The sequence below is a fragment of the Canis lupus genome, chromosome 24, assembly GCF_003254725.2.
Source record: "Canis lupus dingo isolate Sandy chromosome 24, ASM325472v2, whole genome shotgun sequence".
NCBI lineage: Eukaryota > Metazoa > Chordata > Mammalia > Carnivora > Canidae > Canis > Canis lupus.
Genome location: NC_064266.1, coordinates 37,206,765 through 37,230,286, shown reverse-complemented (window position 1 = coordinate 37,230,286; position 23,522 = coordinate 37,206,765). Strand labels below are relative to the sequence as shown.

General features: G+C 53.4%; 1 protein-coding gene across 1 annotated transcript in view; it reads right to left on the bottom strand.

The window, feature by feature from the left end:
• Positions 1-21,397, bottom strand: part of BCAS4 (breast carcinoma amplified sequence 4) — a 55,653-nt gene extending 34,256 nt beyond the window's left edge. Inside the window, 3 exon segments of the mRNA XM_025470408.3 lie at positions 6,570-6,641; positions 21,218-21,350; positions 21,352-21,397. Of these exon segments, the coding sequence (XP_025326193.1) occupies positions 6,570-6,641; positions 21,218-21,350; positions 21,352-21,383 (237 nt within the window). The 5' untranslated portion in view covers positions 21,384-21,397.
• Between the last annotated feature and the right edge of the window lie 2,125 nt (positions 21,398-23,522).

Below are 23,522 nucleotides of genomic sequence, written 5' to 3'. Positions count from 1 at the left end.
CCACAGCTGTCACGTATCCAAGTGCGCCCTGCATGCCGACACCGCACTCATTTCCCACACACCGCATCTCATTTAAGTTTCAATTTCTTCTGCTTGGAAGGGCTCCAAAAGTGGCTATGACCTTTATGAAGCCACATCCTTCCCCTGATCACTGAAATCGGACACCTATGTCTCTATTTTCTTTAAGGGCCCAAGGACCAAGCCTAGCCCCTCACACCCGCTGCATGATCCCCTCCCCTGGCCTGTGAACTGGCCCTGGCGACCCACTTCTAACAGAGAGGACTCAGCCCAAAAGGAGAGATGTCACTCTGGAGACAGGGTTACAGAGGACTGTCCCCCCAGCTTACTGGCATTCTCTCTCTCTTGCTCACACACACCTCGCTCCCTCCATCTTTCTCACCTGGCCTCTCCAGGCCTCTCTCCCAAATAAATAAAAATTTTTTTAAATAAAATATTCAAAAAAAATAAAATAAATAAAATATTCAAGTGATTGAAAATTTGCAACGTGTCTTACAAGTCAGCACCTCCGGCCTACGTCTCCCAGGCACGGAAGGCTGAGCTGAGCAGTGGCTGCTCCCCCAGGTGGGGCATGAGCTCTCTGGCGATGCAGTCGCCACTCCTCCCTAATGCCCCACCCCTGCCCCCTCCACTCAGGTCCAGATCCTGCCTGGCTCCTGCAGGTACCTGCATTTTTTACCCTTGACAGGATAAAGCCCTCGATATCTTCCCTTTTTCTGCCAAGGCCCAATTTCGAGAGACATAACCATCCCTCACAAGAGTAAGCTCTGGAGAAATCACCAAGGTGCAGTGATACAACAAAGAACAGATAACTCACGGCAAGGTCAGAACACAGTGGATCAAACACGAATCTTTTCTTTCTGCTAGTTTTTTTTTTTTTTTTTTTTAAGATTTTATTCATTTATTTGACAGAGAGAGAGAGAGACAGAGAGTGTGTACCAGCAGGGGGAGGGGCAGAGGGAGAGGGAGAAGCAGGCTCCCCATTGAGCAGGGAGTCCAATGTGGGGCCTGATTCCAGGACCCTGAGATCATCACCTGAGCTGAAGGCAGATGCTTAACCTGTGTGGGCCACCTAGGCACCCCCTTTCTGCTAATTTCTAAAGAAACAAATAGGACCAGAACAAGGAAAATCAGGAGGGTCTGGTCCCAGCGACCCACTGGAGTGAAGGGAAGGCTGAGAGAGAAGGTTCACGGAGTGCGCCCTTCCCTTCCTCTAGCTCTGAAGGACCCCAAGGAAGAGGGGGTCTGGGGCCGGGTAAGAAGACCTCTCTCTGAAGACGCCTCTACTGGGGGCTCCAGGGAGCTATTACACCTGCCCGGGTGGCAGGCTGCATGTGCCTGGGGAGGGCGGAATAGAGAGTAATCCTTGGGGGTCTGAAAGGCCCCCAACCCTTTCTTGTGGTTCCACCAGGAGCTGGGAACTGGAGGTGAAGTAAGGGTGGGAGGGGCATGATGCCAGCACTCAGGGCACCCTCGCCTGCAGAAAACAGGCCCTGTGAATCAGAAACTACCTCGTCTTCAACCTTTCGTGGCTGAGGACACTGAGCAAAGACAGAAAAAGGAAATGAGGCGGCCCAAGGTCACACAGCTACCTGGTGGGAGCTAGAAGGTTCCAATCCAGGTTGGTCTGAGGCTCCCGGTGGCACCAGAGGTCTTCACGCGTGCCTGCATCACATCTGAAAAACCAAAGCACGCCCAAGCGAGGCGCCACAATCTAAAACTAAGGATATTTCCCTTAGAAGCCCGGATTTCTAGCTTCTGGTGAAACAGCAGGTGTCCTGGCCACCTGGGAGTCCACGTCCCATGTGACAGCATTCGGCTGGAGCTGGGCCACAGCTGCCCCTTTGGTTAACCAGAGTGCCTACCGCACCCTAGAGCCTCCCCAACACATTTCTTTGCTCACAGCCACTTCATGGGGTCACGTCACAGGCTGAGGTAGCACGTCCTCATACGCGGCTGAGAAGAACAAGGAGAGGTCAGGGAAGAATCAATGCTGTCTGGGCCTCTGCAGGGACAAAGCCTTGGCTGGGTTTATGGCCTGGGGTCCCCACAGAGCCTTCCCGGGCCTGGCTTCCCACCTACCCAGAGCCGGCCCGGCAGCAGATGTGGGGTTATCTCCGAGCAAAGACGACTGTCCAGGATGATTCAGGGCCCCCAGGAAGGGGAGCCAAATGCACTTGACCCAAGCACACACATCAGTGCCAAATGCAAGTGCTGGCCCAAGGCCAGCAAGGAACTTTCTCCATCCATGTGGGCGAAGTAGGAGTCTGCTGCTCCCTGCCAGGGGTGGGGTTCTGCGGGCCCGGACAGGCTGCCCAAACTCCAGAGAACACGCTCATTGGCGTCATGACCTCCTGGTGCTTTGGTCATGATGATGGTGACCCCAGGAGCCGCCATCACGGGTCACTTCATACAGAGCTGGCACCCTGCTATGCAATTATTTTTAATTGAATGTAAATGACAGCGAAGTGCTCAGGCCCTGAGCGGACAGCTGGGTGAATCTGTACGTGTGTTCGCATCGCCCAGGCCTATGCGTAGAACACCCCATCACCCCAGAAGGTCCCCTTGTGCCTCTCTCCGGTCATAACCACCCTCCCCGAGCAAACCACCATTTGACTTCCCCCACCCTGTGTTCTGTGTCTGGCTCCTTCCACGGGGCTTCATGTGAGAGGCATCCAAGAGGCTGTGTGCACTCTGTTCCTATGCATTTGGGTTGCTTCTGGTTTGGGGCATCACGAACAAAGCTGCTCCCAGCATCTGCGTAAAAATCTTTGCGGACTCTCGTCTTCCTCTCTTGGGTAATTATCTGGTAGTGGAATTGCTGGGATGTAGGGCCAGTGCATGTTTGCCTTTATAAGCATCTGCCCAACTGTTTCCAAAGTGGCTGTGCCTTTCTGCATTTCCACCAGCAAGTGAACAAGCGTTTCTGCTGCTCCACGTCCCCGCCCACACTTGGTACTGTCGGTCTTTCTCATGGTGGTCAGTACAGACGATCTAGAGGGCACATCCTCGCTCATGGAGTCCGCACCATAACTCTTTGGAGGAGGTTACCATCATCTGTGGTAGATGAAAGAGGGCTTTCCATTCCTTCCATGAACACATGGGGCTAATGTCCTCTCCCCTTGGATCTGGGTGCACTATGTGACTATTTGGACCAATACAATATGACAGAGGTGACACTGTGTCAATATTCATACCCAAGCCTCCAGAGATCTGGTGGTTTCCACTTCCCGTCTGTTGGAACGGTTGCTCCGGGAGGCCAGATGCCACGCTACGGAAGCCCAAGCTAGCCCTGAGGAGAGGCTGCACAGGGAGATTACACCATCCAGTCCCCGGCCAACCCAGCCCAGACGTCAACAAGTGAGAGGTGGAGCCACACTGGGCATCTCTGCCCCAGCAACCGGCACGTGGCTCTGATGAACCATCCCCTCTGTGCCCTGCCCTGGCCCACATTATACATTGGTTGTTGTTCGACACCACTAAGTTTTGGGGTAGTCTGATGCAGCCACGGACAATCAGGACCATTATCTCCATTTTGCAGAAGAGAAAAGAAAGGAACAGAGAGGTGAGGTGCTGTGCCCAAGGTCCTACAGCAGGAAGAGTCAGAACTCAAAGTGGCAGCAACTGGCATGACATCTAAGGTCTAAACAGGTGGCAGGCGCACGCAGGGTAGTGAATCCCAGTCACACAGAGTGATCAAGGACAGGCTGGCAGTGGAGTTAATGCATCAGACAGGAAGCTGGACTCTCGTTCCTAATGGCCTGATGTTACCGGAAATGGAGCAGCTTCTCTCTGGACTGTGCACCAGGGAGCCTGGCCTCTCTCAGATCAGATCTCTAACTTGGTCAGTGTTTCCAAAGGCCAAAGCAGGGACATGGGGGACAATGTCCATGGTGTGATGTCACCTGCTCCTCAGAGGCCCCCACTCATCCCTATCTCGGATCAAAAGATAAACGAAGGTCCTGAGCCGAGGCTGAGAGCTGGACACCGCTCTCTGTGCCATGTGTGCAGACACGCCAGGTAAACTAAGCATCAGCTGTTGGGGCAGGAGGATTTCCACAACCTAAATGGCATCAGCACTGACCATTGTGGCAGAGGCCACGAAAGCATCGTTCTAAACACGTTATATTAAGTCAGGCAACACTCGTTTCTATATAAACTCATGAAATGGTCCTCACTCCCATGGGAAACCCACTCTCTTCCCTTTCTTGAAACACAGGACCCTCTGGGTCTGGTTATATTTGCCTGCTTTCAGCAAGGCTCAAAGTACAGAGAAACATACTCTGCCATAAAACACACAAGCACGTGATGGACGTACCTGGCTGGTGGCCAAGGAGTCAGGGAGCCCCCACGGGAGCAGTGGATGGTGACAGGCTGGCGAGCTCACATGCTGTCTGCAGTGGGGTGGCCACTATGCAACGCTGGCCGATGCTGGCCAGGCAGGAGCAAGCACCCAAGGGGAGCTTTCCTTCCAAAAGAAGCCAGAAAGCCTAAGTTTTTGCATGATGTTCTATAAATGTCAGCAGCAAATTCCATTTTCTTTTCCTTCCAGAAACATCCAACATATCCACAGGCAGGCCTGAGTCCATGGGTCACGTGCGTGATCTCAGTATTAAAATCTTTGCATAAATGCATCTCCAGGCTTCTAGTTAGAGGAGGCTGCCTAACACCTTGGCCTCCAGGTGACACACACACCGGTCTCCCCCCGCAACCACAGGAAGCCTTGACGGTTCCTAAGGTAGGGTGGCTGGGGCCCTCTCCCCATCCAGGCTGGCTCCCATCCTAAGCTCCCCCCTCAGGCAGATAGTGGGTCTCCTTTTGAGGAGGAGGATGGCTGAAACATGAGAACAAAATGTCCCTGGGTGACCAGTCCACCCCTCTTCCAAACCCGCCCCCTACCTCTGGGCCCCCATAGTCTACACTGTGCCCAGCACACCATACCCTCAGGTCAGAGCCTCTGCCTGAACGCCCGCCCTCCCCAGCGGCTGAATTCCTTCTCTTCCTCCTTCAAGCCCCAAATTAATCACCACCTGTTCTGCAAAGCCTTCCCCATTTCCCAGGCAGAATGTAACGCCTCTGCTCTTCATTTTTTTTTTTTAAACAAATTAAGTCTTAGGATCATGTGCCCAGTTCTTTCTAGACCCCCTCTCTCTCTTCAAAACCTCTGCAGTCTCCCTTTGCACCTTGAATACACCTTCAGGCTGGTGCTTCAACGCCAGATGACAGCCCTGACCGTAGGCAGCAGCGTGTGTGTGTGTGTGTGTGTGTGTGTGTGTCTGTGTGTCTGTGTGTGTGAGAGAGAGAGAGACAGAGACGGAGCAGACTCTGCATCCTCAGGCTCACCGTGGCACCCAGTCAGGGAAGGTGCCCAATGGCTGGTGATGAAGAAAGATGAGCTGTTCAAAGTCTGTCTCGTTACTCGGCTCCCACCTGGACTCACACCCACACTAGAAAATGGGTTCTCAAGAGAAAAACACACACAGGTCCTGCTGGGGACATTTCTGTCCTGTTCACTGTTGGGTCCCCAGAGGATGGATGACACGAGATAGGTCCGTCTGTTAAATGAATGGGGAGGACACGGCGCCCATCGTGTTGCGCTGCTTCAAGGAGAAATGAGGTGATATGGAAAACACGCCTCACGCTGTGCCTGGTGCCAAGTAGGTGTTCAATAAACGTCCAGGGCTCCCGTTACTGTTACTCCCTTGGGCTCTCACAAACACTTCTCCAGACATGTGCTTCACAGGGACACAAATCTACCCCTCTGGCTCCCAGCTGGGCTTCCTCGGCTCCGAGGCAGGGCCTGATCACAACATGGAGCTCTACCCTTTGGGCCTTTGAGCAGAAGCCTTAAACCCAGGTGGCTGAGAGCTTCCAGAAAATTCTATCACTGCTCCTCAGGGCCCCACGCCTGGCTGGCTACCATCCTGGGCACACAAAGATCTAGAGAAGGTTTTTACATAATTTGGAGTGGAGACCTTGTCTTCTGGGCGCCTAAGGAACCATCTTCCATCTTCTTCTGGGCCCAGCCAAGGGGATTTGATCCAACAAAATGGAGTGGGAGGCAGAAACGAGAGAGCAAAAGGATTGGAGAAGGAGCCTGATGCCCAACCCTGCCTCAGGCTACAGCCTGGGAAGAGGCTCCACCTAGGCCCTGCAGGCCCGAAGCCATTTCCTGGCTGTCTCCATGTTTGCCTGGCGGACCTTGCAGAGCTGAGGAAAGTTAAATATAGTCTTAGCATCCCCGCTGAACGGCTCCCCACATCGGTGCCCGAGAGTGCCACCTGGTGGCCCACTCCGGGCTCCTCGGTAGAATAAGAGCCATCTGGGGGGGATGGGCGCCACCAAGATGGCCGCCTCAGGAAGCCTTGGTGTTGAGAGAGCGAGAGTGTGAGAGAGAGTGTGCACGCGGCTTGCCTCTCACCGCTGGCTGCTGCCCCATTCCTTCTGGTTGCTAAATCACCACCAAAATAAAATGGCTTCCCCAGAAAACTCCAGGATGGGCCTGGAGTCTGGCCTGGGCCTACACCCACGCCTCCCGGGCAGGCACTCACCATGTCAGTCAGGCTGCAAAACTCTTCCAGCCTGAGGAGCATCCCCTCGATGGTCTCCTCCACCTCCTTCGCCTGGAAAGAGACAATATTCTGGAGATTAGCAAGTGGTTTCCAGGGAGACAAACGCCCTTCACTTTTTTTTTTTTAAAAGCAAACTAAATCTTAGGATTATCTGCCCAGTTCCCTTCAGACCTCCTTTCCCTTTTCAAAACCTGTCCTAGCGTCACTTAAAATAGTGATAAGCTGGCCACGATCTTGACGCCTGTGGACGGAGGACTGGTTAAAGCCACCGTGGACCATCCACTCCATGCAGCTTTTCACCAGAGAGGAGATAAGCGAACACTAGCAGGAAACAGGACAAAGCTACCCTAATCATCCCGTCATCGTCCTCGTCCAGATGAGGGAACCGTCCAGATGAGGGAACCGAGGCTCCAGGGGTGAGGCAAGCCTGCTGGAGATCACACAGCTAGCAAGGGGTAGGGCCAGGGTCGCCACGCCCACAACCCCAAAGCCTGCTCTTACCAACTTCGAGAAGTGTCCCCTGACACACACTGTGGATGTTAACACATGAGGCAGAAGACCTAAGAATGGACGCGGTTTAACAGAAAGGCCTGGAACCACACAGACCAAACTGCTAACAGCTAGGGGACGTACTTACACTAAACAATTATTCAGTCTAACATTTAGATTTAACTGGGTGTCCTGTGGTTCACCTGGCAAATCTATCAGTAGTGCTGCTTGGCCCTGGGGAGCAGGAATTGGGGGACAGGGTCTGACCAGGGAGACGTGAATGCTTTACTCAGTCCAAAACTCTAGGTACCAGGGCTGGGCGGTAACGTAATGAGGGTCATAAATGAGCAAAGCAGGCCGCCGGGGCTCATGGTCATCTGCCCAAATCTAGAACAGCCAGCCTCCAGCAGCCATCAGTAAACACAGACTCGGGGCTGCCAGGGCCTTCCATGTTTCAAGAGGAGCCAGAAATTTTAATTTTATGGAAAATATCCCAATTTTTAAGTGGTAGCACAGATTCATGAGCTACCAAGCACGGGCCAAGCCAAACATGACCGGGAAAGGGTCTGCCAATTTACAACCCCATTTAAGTCGCTTGTGCAAAAATTACTTTGGACCTCATTTCCCCTCAAGTATGTACCATTTTTCATGACTTCTAAAATACCTGTGTTTTCTTTTGTTGCTGTAATGACCAGGCATCTAGGAAGAGAGTTCGCCTAGCACGTGAGCCACTTGCTCTGGCTTACCCCAGGCCAGACGGTTCTGCTCCAGGGAGGCGACACCAGACGTTTCTGGGCAGGCCCGGTACCCGCGGCCCGACACCTGAAGGCTCCCCTCTTCACCCACTTGTCCCGGGAGAGATGTTTACCCAGGGCCTGCTGCTTGTGGCAGGAGCCGTCGCTACCACAACAAAATAAACGGCTGTGCAAAAAAACATCTTTCCGGCTGGAGTAAAAATAGTACCGAGTTGCAATTTTAAACTCTGGAACCTTCATCTCACAGCTGGGACTATTTCTGGGCCTGCACGGGGGAGGCTTGACGGTGAAGGGGACCACAGCGGAGGCAGGCCTGAGAGACACACAGGAAGTTCTCTCCACCTCCAAAAAGTAAGATCACAGTAAAAAAAAAAAAAAAAAAAAAAAAGCCCTTCAAGCACTAAGGAGGGAAGACAGAGCCCAGAAGCCACAGAGATGGGGGACAGGAAGGCTGGTGGCTTCCTTCTGATGGCAGAAGGGATGAGACAGGAGAATAGTAGAGGGGCAGGGGAGACTCCCTCCAGAGTGCAGACCTAGGCGCCCCGCCCTGGACCTGGTCCCAACACGCTCAGGAAGGCCAAAGCTGCGCTCAGGAAGGCCAAAGCTTCGGGGAGACACAGAAGCCCACACCCACCCTGGATGGGCCACCCCCTCCCCAGCGGGGCCTGAGGCTCTTTGCCCAGAGGAAGCACATCTCCACCTACCGGGCAGGTTCAGAAAGGAGGCCTGTCAGTCCTGGGTTCAAATCCCATCTTATCTTTTGCCAACCGTGGGACCTTCATTCAAGGGCTTGACTTCTGTCTTTTGGATGGCTCCCCCGTGACAGCAACTGCCACACGCATGTGGCAGGGCTGTTAGGAGGTTACCCTCACGGGACGCCCAGTGGCTCAGTGGTTGAGCGCCTGCCTTCGGCTCAGGGCATGACCCCAGGGTCCTGGGATCGAGTCCCGCATCAGGCCCCCTGCAGAGTGCGCCTGCTTCTCCCTCAGCCTGTGTCTCTGCCTCTCTCTCTCTCTCTCTCTCTCTGAATAAATAAGTTAAAAAAAAAAAGAGGTTAACTTCACATAATGAATGTGGTTAAATCACTTAATGGAGGGCTGACACACAGTAGGCGCATAATAAGCAGTTGCTTTACGCATCTCTCTCTCTAGGTAATAAAAACAATGGGCCATCGCTATGTTTGGATTATTTCTTTCGATTCTCCCAAGAACTCTATCCAGCAGGTGCTGTGATTTCCCCCTATGTACAGACTGAGAAACAGGACCAGAGAGCTTACGTCACTCGCTCAAGGTCACACAGCTAATAAACACTGAAGCCACATCTGACCCTGAGCACTGGGAGTCTGAAGTCTGCAACTACCAGGAGGCTCTTTGGAGAAGGAGCTACTGTCAGCTACAGTCTCCATCCTCACCTGTCACCCCCATCCCCACCTTCCAGGGCAGCTGGAGAGAGCAGAGAAAGCATCTGCTGGCTGGCCAGCTAAGGAGGAACAACCCCGAGACATTCCCAACCAACAGGAAGGAGCTCGGGATTAGCCAACCCGCCATGCCCACAAATCATTCACAGGACAATTTTCTCTCAAGATAATCCCCTAAGTGGCCTCAGAAATGAGAGTCCTGCAGGCTGCAGCCCACACGCCTTTTTAACCAGCCCATAAGCAAAATGAATGCCCTCGCCATCCTGTGCAACTCCCTGGGCATAAATTGTCCTGCTCCAAGGGGAAGAAAGCAAATGGCTCACCTAGAGGGACATTCAGGGCACTGCCGGTGGGGACGGCAGGAGGGCATTTTCAACACATGGCATCTACTTTCTTCTTACATAAATCTCCCAAAGTGCCAATCCAAGCTTCTCAGCTGGGTGTGCCAGAAAGCCAAAATGGGACAGCCCCTGCCCCTAAGTGACAGGCACCAAAAAAATCCCACAAACACACCCTCCGCCACGGTCTTCTCCAGCTTAACAGGTGGAAACTCCATCGTCTGTTGCTCAGGCCAGATACCTGGGAGCATCCTCGACGCACCATCCCTTCTCGGCCCACCCCAGCCAGTGTGTCTGCAAATCCTCTCTGTTCTGCCTTCAGAATTAGCCCAAAGACAACCTCTTCTGTCCACCTGCCTGGCCACCACCCCGGCACCAGGCACCGTCCTCGCTCGCTGCTCCTTGCTTCCTCTTTGGCCCCCACTGCAGTCCACTCCTCTGGAAGGCCCTGTCAAAACCTAAGCCCTCCTCACCTGGCAAACTTCCACCGTACTGCCTCACCACCACCAGTATGGCCACGGCCACAAAAATGGAAGATGACAAGTGTCGTTGAGCATGTGGAACCCTTGCACACCGCTGCTGGGAGCGTGACAATGCGCAGCTGCTTCGGAAACCAGTCTGGGCACTTTTTCTTTTCTTTTTTTTTTTTTAAGATTTGATTTATTTATTCATGAGACCCAGAGAGAGAGAGGCAGAGACACAAAGAGAGGGAGAAGCAGGCTTCCTGCGTGGAGCCCAATGTGGGACTTGATCCCAGGACCCCGGGATCATGTCCCAAGCCAATGGCAGACGCTCAACTGTTGAGCCGCCCAGGCGTCCCTGGGCATTTTTTCAAAAGGTTAAATGCAGAGTCACCCTGTGACCCAGCAATATAGCCCAGAGAACTGAAAGCATGAGGTTCTTACAAAAACTTGTGCATTATTCATGATAGCCAAAAAGTAGAAATAACTCAAGGTCCATTGGGTGATGAACGAACAAACAAAATGTGCCATGTCCACACCGTGGGAATATTATGTGGCCATAAAAAGGAATGTCGGTCTGATACATGTTATAGCGTGGATAATCCTCGAAAACATGAAGCTGAGTGAAAGAAGCCAGACACAAGAGGCCAAGCACTACATGACTCCTTTCAGGGGAAATATTCAGTAGAGGCAAGTCCATGGACAGAAAGTAGATCACGGGTTGGGGCTGATGGGGAGAGGGAGAATGAAAGGAGCAGTGCTAATGGTCATGGGGTTTCTTTCTTAGGGGACAGAAATGCTCTGGAACTAAGTCATGGTGATATTCATACAACATAGTAAATGTACTAAAAACCACTGAACTGTACACTTTAAAATGGTAAGTTTTTTATGTTACATGAATTATATCTTAATTAGAAAAAGAAAAGTCCTCCCTTGTCCTCAGCAAACACTTAATAGAGGCCTCGCCTACACCATCTGGGCCCTCCATCTGCTTTCCAACCTCACTGTCCACAGCTCACTCCCCACAAAACATACCAAGCATTGTCCTCACCCCAGGGCCTTTGCATCTGCTTTACCCATCACTGACAAAGCTCTCTACACACTTTCTTCAGGCTTTGCTCAACTGTCTCTTCTCAGTGAGGCCTTCCTTGGCCTTGCAGTCCCCTCCGCTCCCTGTCTTACACCAATTTATTTCTCTCTTCAGCCTCCATCACTAACATCGTATATACTTTTTTTTTTTTTTTTTTTTTTTTTTTTTTACGTCTTATATACTTTACCTGTTTCCTGTCATCTTCCCCCACCAGAATGAAAGCCCCTAGAGGGCAGGGATCTTAGAGCCTTTCACTCACCCTTCCTTACCCCTGGATCTGGCCCAACCCATGTCTTGCTCTGACCAACAGAATGGGTGGGAACAATGCCTTGTGACATGAAGAGACCTTGCAGCCTCTGATTCACCCTCTTGGAAGACCATGGCCATGCGAATTAGTCCAGGCAATGCTGCTGGAGAAGCCAGAGGACAGGGGTGGCCGCGTGGAGAACTGAGACGCCCCAGCCGGCACCAAGTGCCCGACCCGAATGAGGCCACGCTGCAGCGCTGCCAACCTTCCAGCTGCATGCAGCCCCCTGACCAAGCCCAGCCAGCATTTCGGGAACAGAACCACTCAGATGAGCTCCGCAGACCTGCAAAATCCTGCGCCACAATATGGTGGTTGGTTTCAGCCACAGAGATGTGGGGTGGTAGGTTACCCAGCAACTGGTACCCGATTCAGTGCCCCCAGGAAATATTTGTTGCAGGAAAGGAAGGAAGGAGGAGCAGGGAAGGAAAAAAAAGTGAGCAAGGGAAGGAGGAAGAAATGCGCCCTCCCAGTGGGGCCTAGATGGTTCTCCAGTCTCACCCTTGCATGTTATGCTGTGTGTTCCTAACTACACGCTGACATCTCTCTGCACCTTGGTTTCCCATTTGAAAATTGGGGAAAAACAATCCTCTGAGTCTGTCTTGAGATGGAAGCTGAGAAGTGTCAATGAAATAATTTCTCTGGGTTACTCTCGGTGAGATGCCACAGCCGTACAAAAGATGGCAGTAACTGGGACCCTACCAAGGTCTCCACATTCAAATGCAATGGACACAGAAGCCAGGCAGGAAAAGTGAATACAAGGGAATGTGTTTTGTGCACGCTGCTCATTTTCAGTTTCTCACTTTTGGAAGAGACCTTCTACTTTTCTCTAAGAAACACAGTAGCACAAGCAGGATAATGAACAGCAGCTAATGCTCAGATTCCAGGCAGAGAGACAACAGGGAGAGGTGGGGATTGTGGCTAAGAGGAGACCCCTCCTCCATCTAAAGGAGGCAGCTGCTACTTGACCCCAGCAGAGTGAACCAGGGGGAATGTGCCAAACCTGTTTTTTTGAGACAGAGAGTGATGCAGGTATTTATGCAAACTTCCCAATTTGAGAATTCAAACCCCGCCCCCCCAAAATAAAACACAGTAGGACAGACAGATAAACCTGTCTGCAGGCTGAATGTGGCCTTGAAACTTCTGCTCTATCTGTGTCTTCAGAACACAAGGCTATATGGGGCACCTGGGTGGCTCAGTTGGGTGATCATCAGACTCTTAGTTTCAGCTCAGGTCATGATCTCAAGGTCGGAGGATGGAGCCCAACATGGAGCTCGGTGCTCAGTGGGGAGTCTGCTTCTCCCTCTCCCTCTGCCCCTTCCCCCACTCATGCTCTCTTTCTAAAATAAATAGATCTTTTTTAAAAAATTTAAAAAACAGGGATCTCTGGGTGGCGCAGCGGTTTGGCACCTGCCTTTGGCCCGGGGCACGATCCTGGAGACCCCGGATCGAATCCCACGTCGGGCTCCCTGCATGGAGCCTGCTTCTCCCTCTGCCTGTGTCTCTGCCTCTCTGTCTCTCTCTGTGTAACTATCATGAATAAATAAATAAAATCTTTAAAACAAATTAAAAAAAAACAAAAACAAGCACATATGAATTGTCCAGAACAGGTAAATTCAGCGACAGAAAGTAGACCAATGAGGGGCATTGGGAAGCAGGAGCTAAAGCGTATGGGGTTGCTGCTGGGGGTAATGAAAATGTCCTAAAACTGATTTGGGTTGATGGTTGCAAAACTCTGTGGATAAACAACAACAACAAAAAACCCCATAAAATTGTACACCTTAATTGTATGGTATATGTATTATATCATAATAATGCTGTTTACACATACACACGCACACGCACACACACACACGCACGGGAGTCCTCCTAGGAAACCACAAGGTCCATTCAGCTAGGCCAGGAACAGGGCCACTGAAGACCTAGACCTCCTGTTGCAACATTTTGAGAGAAGCCAGACATTGGATTTTTTATGAGAAAGCTCCCACTTTTTAGAATTTGGCAACTACTTAGCATTTTTCAAATCAAATCACAGTGCCAGCCAGAGGACACCCACTTGCAGCCACATTGAGTTCCAGGGAGGGTTTTCCGGCTTTCACTGACACCAAGCCTGCGTCTGCCCGTGTCCCCGGCATCCTCTCTGGCCAGGCGGGGCTGGGGTCCCCCAGTATGCAACAGGGGCAAAAATTAATTGGCCCAAGGACTGTAGGGCCTGCCCTCACCCTGGGCACGCAAACAAGAATGTCACCTCTTCTCCCAAAGCAGTCCCGGTGGCCTCTTCAGATGACAGCAAAGTAAAGGTCTCCCACTAGCCTGACAGGAGGCAGAAAAAGCAGCCCCATCTCCGTGCCCTAGATGGAAGGGCTGGAGTGACAGTAGGAAGCCCCCGGGAGCTGGGGGCCAGCAGGAGCAAGGGCCATGGAGAGCAGAGGGGCGATTCTCTAGACAGTGCTTGGTGGAACTGCAAACCATGAAGGACCCGGCACATTAGGTGACAACCCCCTTCCCCAAGAGGGGACATGGGAACTCCTTCCTCTCAGGCCCCAGCCAGCCAACAAGAGCTCCCATCCAGCCCTCGCAGCCCCCTTGACCTGGAGGTTTGAGTGTCCAGAAAGGGCTGCCACTCTACCCTATAATTGCCCTGACCCCAGTCTCCAAAAGGGTTTATTTGGCAACAGCGACCAAAATTTAAAACACAGGTACCCCTAGGCCCAGGAATTCCCCCATTAGCTATTTACCCTGCAGACGTATTTGCACAAGTGCAAAATGATGTGTGTACAGAGATACTCTTGCAACAGACTCTGAGAGGAAAAAAATCCATGTAACCTATAGGCCCATCAATAGAGGAATGGCTGCCTGAATTGTAATCCAGACAATGCAATTCTGCTTAGCAGCTAAAAATAAGCAAGCAGCTCTCTATGTATTCATATGGAAAGATCTCCAAGACGTACTGAGTGAAAAAAAGCACGATACGCAAATGGCATGTTACAGGTGGGGATGGGGAAGGGGCCACAGACGGAACAGAGCCGCAAAGGGCCCGGGAACTCGTTGCGAGGGAGCTCCCTCACCACTCCCTGGCCACTGGGACCTTGGGATTTTGTGACATGCGCACATACTTTTTTTTTAAACAAAACTTATTTTATTTTATTTTAAATATTTTATTTATTTGTGAGAGACACAGAAAGAGAGAGAGGCAGAGACACAGGCAGTGGGAGGAGCAGGCTCCCTGCAGGGAGCCCGATGTGGGACTCGATCCCGGGTCTCCAGGATCAGGCCGTGGGCTGAAGGCCGCACTAAACCGCTGAGCCACCCGGGCTGCCCAACAAAACTTATTTTAAAAGCAAAACCAACTCCAATTTACTTTGAAAGAACCCACAGGCCAAATTTCCATCACACTGGCACCAAGGAATAAATTCAGAACCCAGGGTGGCTCATGCGGATCGTGTGCTCAGCCACTGTGTTCTGCAAACCAAAAACTGGAACCTAGGCTGGGCTCACGAACGCGGGTCACAGAGTGAACCTCGGATTTCTAGGCCTACGCGAGGCCCTGCTGGCCGAGTGAAAACTCATGATCTTCAGCACAAGGGAAGGGCTGGATAGGGCTGAAATCCCCACCGCCGAACACAGTACAGAACAATTAGTGTGCGTCAACCCCCACACCTGCTCTGTCCCTAAGGACAAAAGCGTCTCCCATGTATCCTCCCTCCCAGCACCTGGCACCCTGTCTGCACCCAGTACCTGCTCAATAAACGTCTGGAGAATGATTGAACAAGCGTAGCTGATGCTCCCAGCCTGCCAACCACGGGCCAGACCCTGCGCCCCACGCTGCCTGTGGATTAGCTCATCCAAACCCACAACCACCCTCTGAGATGAGCGGACAAGGCACAGGGGGCTCCGAGCACAGGGCCAAGGTCCGACCCCAGGCCGAGCGGCTTCAGAGCCTGCGTCCCCCCACCTCTAGGCCTGAGCAGGAGCAGGATCGGGGGAGTCCACACAGCCATAAAGGATGTTTCTTTAACTGATACACATGAAGTCACTCAGTGCTGTGGACAAAGCAGCGGGCAGGACAAACAGGGTCCCTTGTCGGGCGGCCGCTGGAAGCAGGGCCTTCACAAAAGGGGAGCAGGTCCCACTGCCGCTGGTAGGAGGTGTGTGGTCCCAACCGGGCTGACCGTCAGAATCCCCGGGGGAGCGTTTATCAGTCCAGGCCCCCAGCCCTGGGCCTCACTCACAGGTGACCCCCACAATCAGCAACCACACTGATTTTCCAACACACCGATCAGTCTAGGTCACCCCGGCCTTAAAAGCCCGCTGGAGAGCTTTCAGGATCCCAGTGTCTGGGGGGCGCCCACGCCAGTGACATGAGAATACCCGGGGCGGTGGTGGTATAGGCGGCAGGCACCAGAATTATTTTTTGAAGATCCCCAGATGACTCCAGTCTTGGGCAAAGTTTGGGTACCATGCCCTCTACCACCGCTCTCAACCTTGGCTATGCCCCACCCCAGCCCAGGAGGCGGCTTTGGCTTCATCTTCTATTTAGAGATGCGTGAAAGAGGCGTGGCCCCTCGGAGCCCACTCACTCCGCAGCCGCCGCCTGTCCACGGCGCAGAAGCATCCAGAAGTATCGCTGTCAACCTGCCTGTGTCACAGGCACTGAGCTCATTGCCCATCTCTGTGACCCCCTCTGTTTTAAAGCTTCTAGGTTGGTGCCGAGGCTCCCGGCTGACCCTCCCCCAAAGCACGTCCTAGGAGAAGAGGCTGTTCAGACCCAGGGATGGTTCCTCCCACGGCCCGGGCGGTCTGCGGGGACAAAGGTCTTCTGAGTAGCCGCCTTGGCCTGGGCTCCTCACACCCCAGGAAGGTCCTGATTCAGGAACGTGGCCCACTCAGTCCATCCACGTGGACGGCCACATCTGTGGGCCCCGCTGCCGCTCCAGCCCTTCCAGCTCCAGCCCCTCCAAGCATTCGGGCCCTGCAGCCATGAGGCCAGAAATCTGATCACCCCTGCTGTGGCCCGCTCACCCCTGCTCCCGGCCAGGAGCCCAGGATCGAATCCAGAGTCCTCCCCCTGGCCCAGCTCTGCTCACCCTGGCCCTTGGCCGCTGAGGCCCACCCACTCCCCGTTCCTCCGTCTGCCCCTCGGGCCACGCGCACGCTGCTGGATCTCGGCCTAGTGGTCCCTCCCAACCCAACCTGTGTGTCTCCATCATAGTCCCTCCGCTGTGTCCCTCACGGCACTGCTTGAGCATTACTGGTCCACTCATCTCCCTGCCTGCAACGCCAGTCCTGGAGGACAGGCCCCGCTCTGCCTCGCAGGCCTCTCCCTGGACCCAGCACAGTGCCCGGCACACAGCAGGTTCACCGTAACGACCTGGGGAATAAATGAATACAGAGCTACATCTTGAGACAGGGCATCTGAACCTCCCCCACTTGAATGCTGAAAGCAGACCAGCAGGTCACAAGGGGCAGGGCACATGCTGGGGGTGGGGGGGCTCCCCCATAAGCACATGGTGTTTGCAGGTTGGACATAAGAGAATATCCTTTGCTTTTACAAAGGAACAGCCTCCTCTATGTTTTTTTCATGAAACCCAAGGGCATCTCTGGCTGGTTTGTGTTTCCCTACATTAGTCCAAACACAAAGTTTGGAGAATTCGTTTTGTTTTTATCCCTACACGACGACAGAAAAATCAAAGGTTCAAGCCCAAGGGTAAAGGGTACCTGATACTAGCTTCAGTGCGGGGAATACAACGGAGGGGGTGGGCGGTGGTGGTGGGGACTGCGGTAAACAGGAGGGCCACATCTAGGAAACGTGAACCCAGACCGACCATACCTGCTAATATTTTATTTTATTTTTTTAAAAGTAGCCTCTTTGCCCAATGTGGGCCTTGAACTCATGACCCTGAGATCAAGAGTCACCTGCTCTACTGATGGAGGGGTGCCTGGGTGGCTCAGTCAGTGGTACGCGTGACTCTTAATCTCGGGGTCGTGAGTTCAAGCCCCACGTTGGGCATAGAGCCTACTTAAAACAGACAGTCTAATATTTTAAATAAGCAAGAAACTCAGAGTTTTTCATGAGAATCCTCCATTTAAAAAACTATATTGATAGATCCAGTCACATCAGAGGGCTGGATTCAGCACTCTGGGCCACCAGTTTGCAACCCCTGATCTAATCCACTTGCGGTTAAAAGACCCAGGTGTCTTCTCTGCCATCGTCCTTTGCTCACTCAAACAGAGACCTCAGGCCTGAGAAAGTGCTGGCTTGACTTCTTCCCATCTAGGCCATGAGCCTCATCTGCGGGCCAAGCCTGTCCTGTGTGCCAGCAGAGGAACCAAACAGGATCCTGAAAGAACCTGGCCAGGAATTCACCTGTGCATGGGTATCAGTGCTCAGCCATTCGGGAGGGCCCTTGAGCGCCCTTCCCTCCTGAATCAGAGGGCACCCAAGAGGCCAACACCTCTCTTTCTCTCTCTCTGCCATCTTGAAGCAGCTTCTGGAGACCGCCCTGAAACTTCCCCCAAAAGAGGAAGTTCAAATCAGAAAAAGAGAGAAAGTAAAAAAAAAAACACAAAAAACTTGTTGAACAGAATACCCCAAAGACACTGAAAAACAGTAAAACACTCGCACCTGCCAACCAACGCCAAAATGCCAGCCCGCAGCAGCTCCTTGATCCCAGGACACAGAGCACGGTCCGGGGTGCGGCTTCTGTCCTCCTCACGAGCCACACCTCCCACTGCTCCCCCTTCCACCTGCTGCTCTTCCATCCTGAAGGGCACCGGGCTTCATTCCACCCCAGGGCTTTTGCGGGTTTTGTTCCTGGGTTATTTTTCTCCTCTTAGCCTGGCCAGCTCTCATTCACACTACAGGCCTCAGCCTAAAATACTGCTGCCTCAGGAAGCCCTCCCTGACTGTACCCCAACAAAGTCAGGTCCCTGTGCTTCCTCTTTCTTGCACATTCCTCGGTGGGTACCACTCAGGTCTCAGCTTTCCTGGAGAGACCGTCTCCGCCCTCTGTCTTGCTGACTCACACAGACACCCGCTACGGCACCACCACCTCTTTGTTCCCAGTGCCACCATCACCATCTAGAGATTTTGTGTGTTCCGCATCTATTGTCTGGCAGTGTCCTGAAAGCAGGGTTCCTGCGTGTTTCACTGCTGTCCCCGGCCCCTGGCACATCGTAGGGGGTTCAAGGTGTCGAATGCAGCCCCATCTCACTAGGGACCCCAGGACACCCCTAGGACTGGAGTTGGCTGGTCTGGGGACCCCTACCGTTCCATTTAAAAGCCCCAAGCCGCCCCAAGAGAAGGGCCCAGCTGTCCAGGCCGGTTCCTAGACCAGATCTCCCTTTGCAAGCTCACTGGCCCATCTGTAAACAGCCCCAGTGAGGGGACCTGCTAATGAATTAAGCTTTAAGTAGAGGTTGCAAGTGACTCTGCTCTAGCAGTTTCTGCGTCTTCTGGTAAATAAACTTCAGCGAGCCCTCTAAGTGGGTTTATCGCCACGCAGAGCTACAGGGAGTTGGGCTCTTCATTACATCCCTTACAAATGAGCGTGAGCCAGCCCGTGTCTGAGTTAAAGAGAGCCCTGAGCGAGAAAATGAAGTTAATACACACAGTTTCTCTTGAAGGCTGTCCCTAATAGAGACAAAATGAAGCTGATGTTTAGCCGCTGGGCACAATGACATCTCTGCTGAGAGCAAGGGAGAGAAGGAACAAGAAAGGTGCCCACGTTTACTTAAACCGGTGAAAAACTAGAGACTACCCAAACACCCGTCTCCGGGGGCAGGATTCACAAATTATAGCACCTCCAGCGGGCCTCACCGATCCCACGAGGGCCTCAGGTTTCTCAGCTATAAAATTGACCCACAAACCTCCGGGCCACTGGGTCACCGGGAACAGGGTTCGGCACACCGCTAGCACATAGGATGTGCCCAGGAAATAGGAGTAATTGTTATTTCATTGTGGGATACTAGGAAGCCAAAGAATGGTGGAGACCAGCTGGAAGCCACCAGCCTCATGTGACAACTGAACACGGAGAATGTGGCCGGTCCAAACTGAGATGTGTCCTAAATTCAACATAAAAGCCTGATTTGGGGGCGCCTGGGTGGCTTAGTCCATCAAGCATCCAACTCTTGATTTCGGCTCAGGTCACGATCTCAGAACCCTGAGATCAAGACCCAAGACGGGCTCCCCACTAGGAGAGGAGGAATCTTTTTAAGATTCTCTCTCCCTCGCTCTCTGCCCTCCGCTCCTACCTCTCTCTTTCTCTCTCAAAAGTTAAACCCTGATTTTGAAAACCTAGCACAGGGCAGCCCCGGTGGTGCAGCGGTTTGGCACTGCCTACAGCCTGGGGTGTGATCCTGGAGACCCAGGATCGAGTCCCGTGTCGGGCTCCCTGCATGGAGCCTGCTTCTCCCTCTGCCTGTGTCTCTGCCTCTCTCTCTCTCTCTCTATGAATAAATAAATAAAATCTTAAAAAAAAAAAAAGAAAACCTAGCACAAAAAAAAGATGGTAAAAATCTCATTGATTTTTTTTTTTTTTACATTGATAGCATGTTAAAATGATTGACATTTTGGAGGCACTGTTATTTTAAATACATGGAGACTAATTTCACCTGTTCGTTTTTTTCCTTTTTTATGTGCTTCCCAGCACATTTCAAATTACATGAATGGCTCACATTCGCGGCTCAGAATGCACTTCTATTGGACAGCTCTTATGGATACGTTCTGACAGGAAAATACGGCCGTGCTATTTTGTAAAACTGAGATGCAATTCACGTACCATTAAAGTTCACCCTTTAAAAAGTGTGCGATGCTGCAGTTTTCAGAATATTCCCAAAGTCGTTGCAGCCATCACCGCTAACTCGGGAACATCTTCATCACCCTGAAAAGCCCTGTACCTTATCATTAGCAGTCACTCCCCATTTGTCCATGGTATTTTGAGTAGAAAACAAAAAAAAGCAATTCGCAGAAGAGTATTACAGCATCAAGTGGGGCTTTATACAAACCAACACATAGTATTAAAAATATAGATACAGACCCGCATGTATATGAATACATTTTTTTTTAAGTGTCTGGAATGAAGTAACACACACCACATTGCGAAGTGGAGTTGGGGACACGGTGTGTGTGTGTGGGGGGGGGAGGGTGCTCACCCTTTATTTGATGTGCTTCTGTCCTGCTTTTGAGACTTAAAAAGAGAGTTGAATTCCAGCCCTAAATAACTCCTGGCGGACTTGGACGCAGAACTTTTCCGCGGCGCTGCTACCAGACTGGCTTCGGCTGAGAGATGGAGGGCCTAGTTTCAGATCTACTTTTTATTCTGTGCTTTTAAAATAGAAAGTGCAGCTAGAGACGAGGTATTTTCCCTCTTAGCAACAGCAGGGCCGAGGCCGGGGCTTCCCCGCACCGACGCAGCCCGCGCGCCCCGGCCCCGGCCTCCGAGCGCAGGGGAGCGGGGCGCGGGGCGCGGGGCGCGGGGAGCCGGGGCAGCGGCTCCCAGGCCCGGGCGGGATGCGGCGCGGGGCTGGGCTGGGCGCCCGCGGGCCTCCGGCTGCAGGACCCAGCGGCGGCCCCGCCGCGCATCTCCCTCCGAGCCGCGCCTGCACCGCCGATCCGCGGAGGAGGGGGCGCCCCAGGCCCCTGCGCGGGGCGCGGGAGGAGCGGCGGGGCGCCAAGGGTTCGGGTCCCCGCGCGCCCGGGGCCCCCCCACCCTCTCCTGCCCCGGGGTGCAGCCCCCCCCGCCTCCCCCACCTGCGTCCCGCGCCCGCCCTACCTCCGCCCCGGGCTCCGGGGTCAGGAAGAGCGCGAGCTCGCGCGCCCCGCTGCGCACGGGCTCCGGCCGGTCGGCGTCCACCAGCAGCATCAGGAGCGCGGCGGGGTCGAGCGGGCGGCGGCTGCGGGGGAGCCGGCCTCGGAGCCCCGCCCCCGCCCCGCTGCATGCCCCGCGGCCCGCCTGGAGGAGGCGGGGCAGGTGCGCGCCCTCGGCGAGCGCCGGGCCGAGCGGGCAGCGCCACCCAGTGGCGGCGCGCGGTGTGCGCGCCCGGCCTCGCTCCACCTGGCAGAGGCGGAGCTGCTCGCACGCCCGCCCGGCAGCACCTGGGGCTCTTGCAACTTCCAGAGCCCCGCGCGCACGGGCCTGGGCCGCCGCACCTTTTGGAGCTCGCGGGGCGATTCGCGCGTACCCCGGAGCGCGGGACCCGCCGGCAGAGCCCCCGCCCCTCTCCGTCGGGATGAGGGCGGAGCCACGGGCCCGGCCCCGCCGCCCCGGACCGCCCCGGCCGCTCCAGCCCGAATCCCCGAATCCCCGAATCCCCGAATCCCCGGGGGTGGGGCCCGGGCCTCGGACGGAGCGCGGCCGTCCCGGGGATCCTCTCGCTTGGAGCCCAAAGCCCCCGCCCCCAGGGCCGCCCTAACTCCAGCATCTCGCGTGCGCCAGGCGGACAGTCCTGCAAATTAGGGAAACCGGGTGCAGCGGTCCTTATCGTCCCATGGGCAGCTTTTAAAATAAACTCCCCAGGGAAGTCTCAAGCGCTCCAAGTGTGTCACCACCGACCCCCCCCCCCCCTGCAAACACACCCCTGGGAGGCTTGTGTAGACCCTCTGGAGGCTGAAGACGGCGGGGTGCATCCCCCAAAACAATGCTAACAAGGAAAATCCTAAAAACAGTGTAAAGGTATAGGGAAGTCTAGAGTTCTTATTTTTCCCATGACATCTTTTTTTTTTTTTTAATGTTGCATTCGTGTAACAACATCAGGCTGGGCTGAGGGTTGTAAATAAATACACGCGATAACACCCCGCCCCCCCCCCCCCCCCCCCCGCTTAAATCTAAATGTAGAGTTTAGCGGATAACCCGAGGCAGGGGGGTCATGCTCGACCTGTCCTGTGGGTGATCCGTCGCTGCACGATGCCCACTTCCACATCCGCGTCCTGCTAATTTCTCCACATCTCTGCCCAAACAGGCCTCTAGGTCACCGTCGCTTTCTGGAAAAAAAATCTTGGCAAAGATTTGGGCCACAGGTGGCTGGTTAAAGGATTTGATAGGAACCCAGGGAACCTGAACTTGGCCACTCATGACTGTCGTGATTTCCCTTTCTCTCATCACACAGACACCCAGGAACCAAGGCCAGACCCTCAGCCCTGCAGGTGGGCTGGGACCCTCCCTCAGAAAAGTCCAGATCTGGCTTCAGTTGAGCCCAACAGGCCCGAGCACAGCAAACTTCCCCTGGTGGATGAGCCTCATAAACATAATGCTAAGAAGAAAAAAAAAAAAAAAAGACAAGTTGCAGAAGGCTCCGTAGGGCATGCTGCCATTAACATAAAGTTTTAAAAACATGCAAAACCACACTCTATATTGTGTATGGATACAGCCATATGGAGTAAAAGTATAATGCTGCGCCTGGGAACATCGCAGGCTGCGTTCAGGAAAGTTGGGGGGAGGGGGGCGGGAGGGGGTGATGAACGGGTTTTCAATGATATTTGTAACGTTTTATTTCGTCTGCTGAGGTTTGTTATCATAGTTAAGCCTATTGAATGCCCAAAATGACTCATGAAAAGCAAAACAAAGGAAAGGCCTGGGATATTATCTCAATGTGCAGATTGCTCAGACCCCCTTGCCCTGGAGATGGGGTGCCTGGGGAAGGATCTGTGCTCTTCACAAGCCTCTCTTCCCTGGGCTCAGCAGGCTAGCCAACAGTCATTTTGCTGTCAGGTTGTTGTTTTTTTTTTTTTCCCTTAAATGTGTGATTATGCCTTAGAAACATTTTGCTAAAAATACAGATGCCCGGAGCCCTCCCCCAACTTTCTGAATCAGAATCTCTGGGGAGCTAGGCATCTGCCTCTTAACAGCTCAGCAGTTGATTCCGATGCATACCAAAGTCTGAGAACGACCCCCACTTAGGGGCTCCCACTTGCTGTGGGCATTACCCAGGGACCCCCGTAGGAGGCCACATCCATGGTTTTGAACAAAGAGGATTGAATGTGTAAAAATCTCCTGGCCTCTCTGTGGCGCTTGGCTGTGCCCCAGCGCCCTACCCCCAGTCTCCAGCTCTTGGGGAGACCCAGGGGCAGGCAGCAAGCCT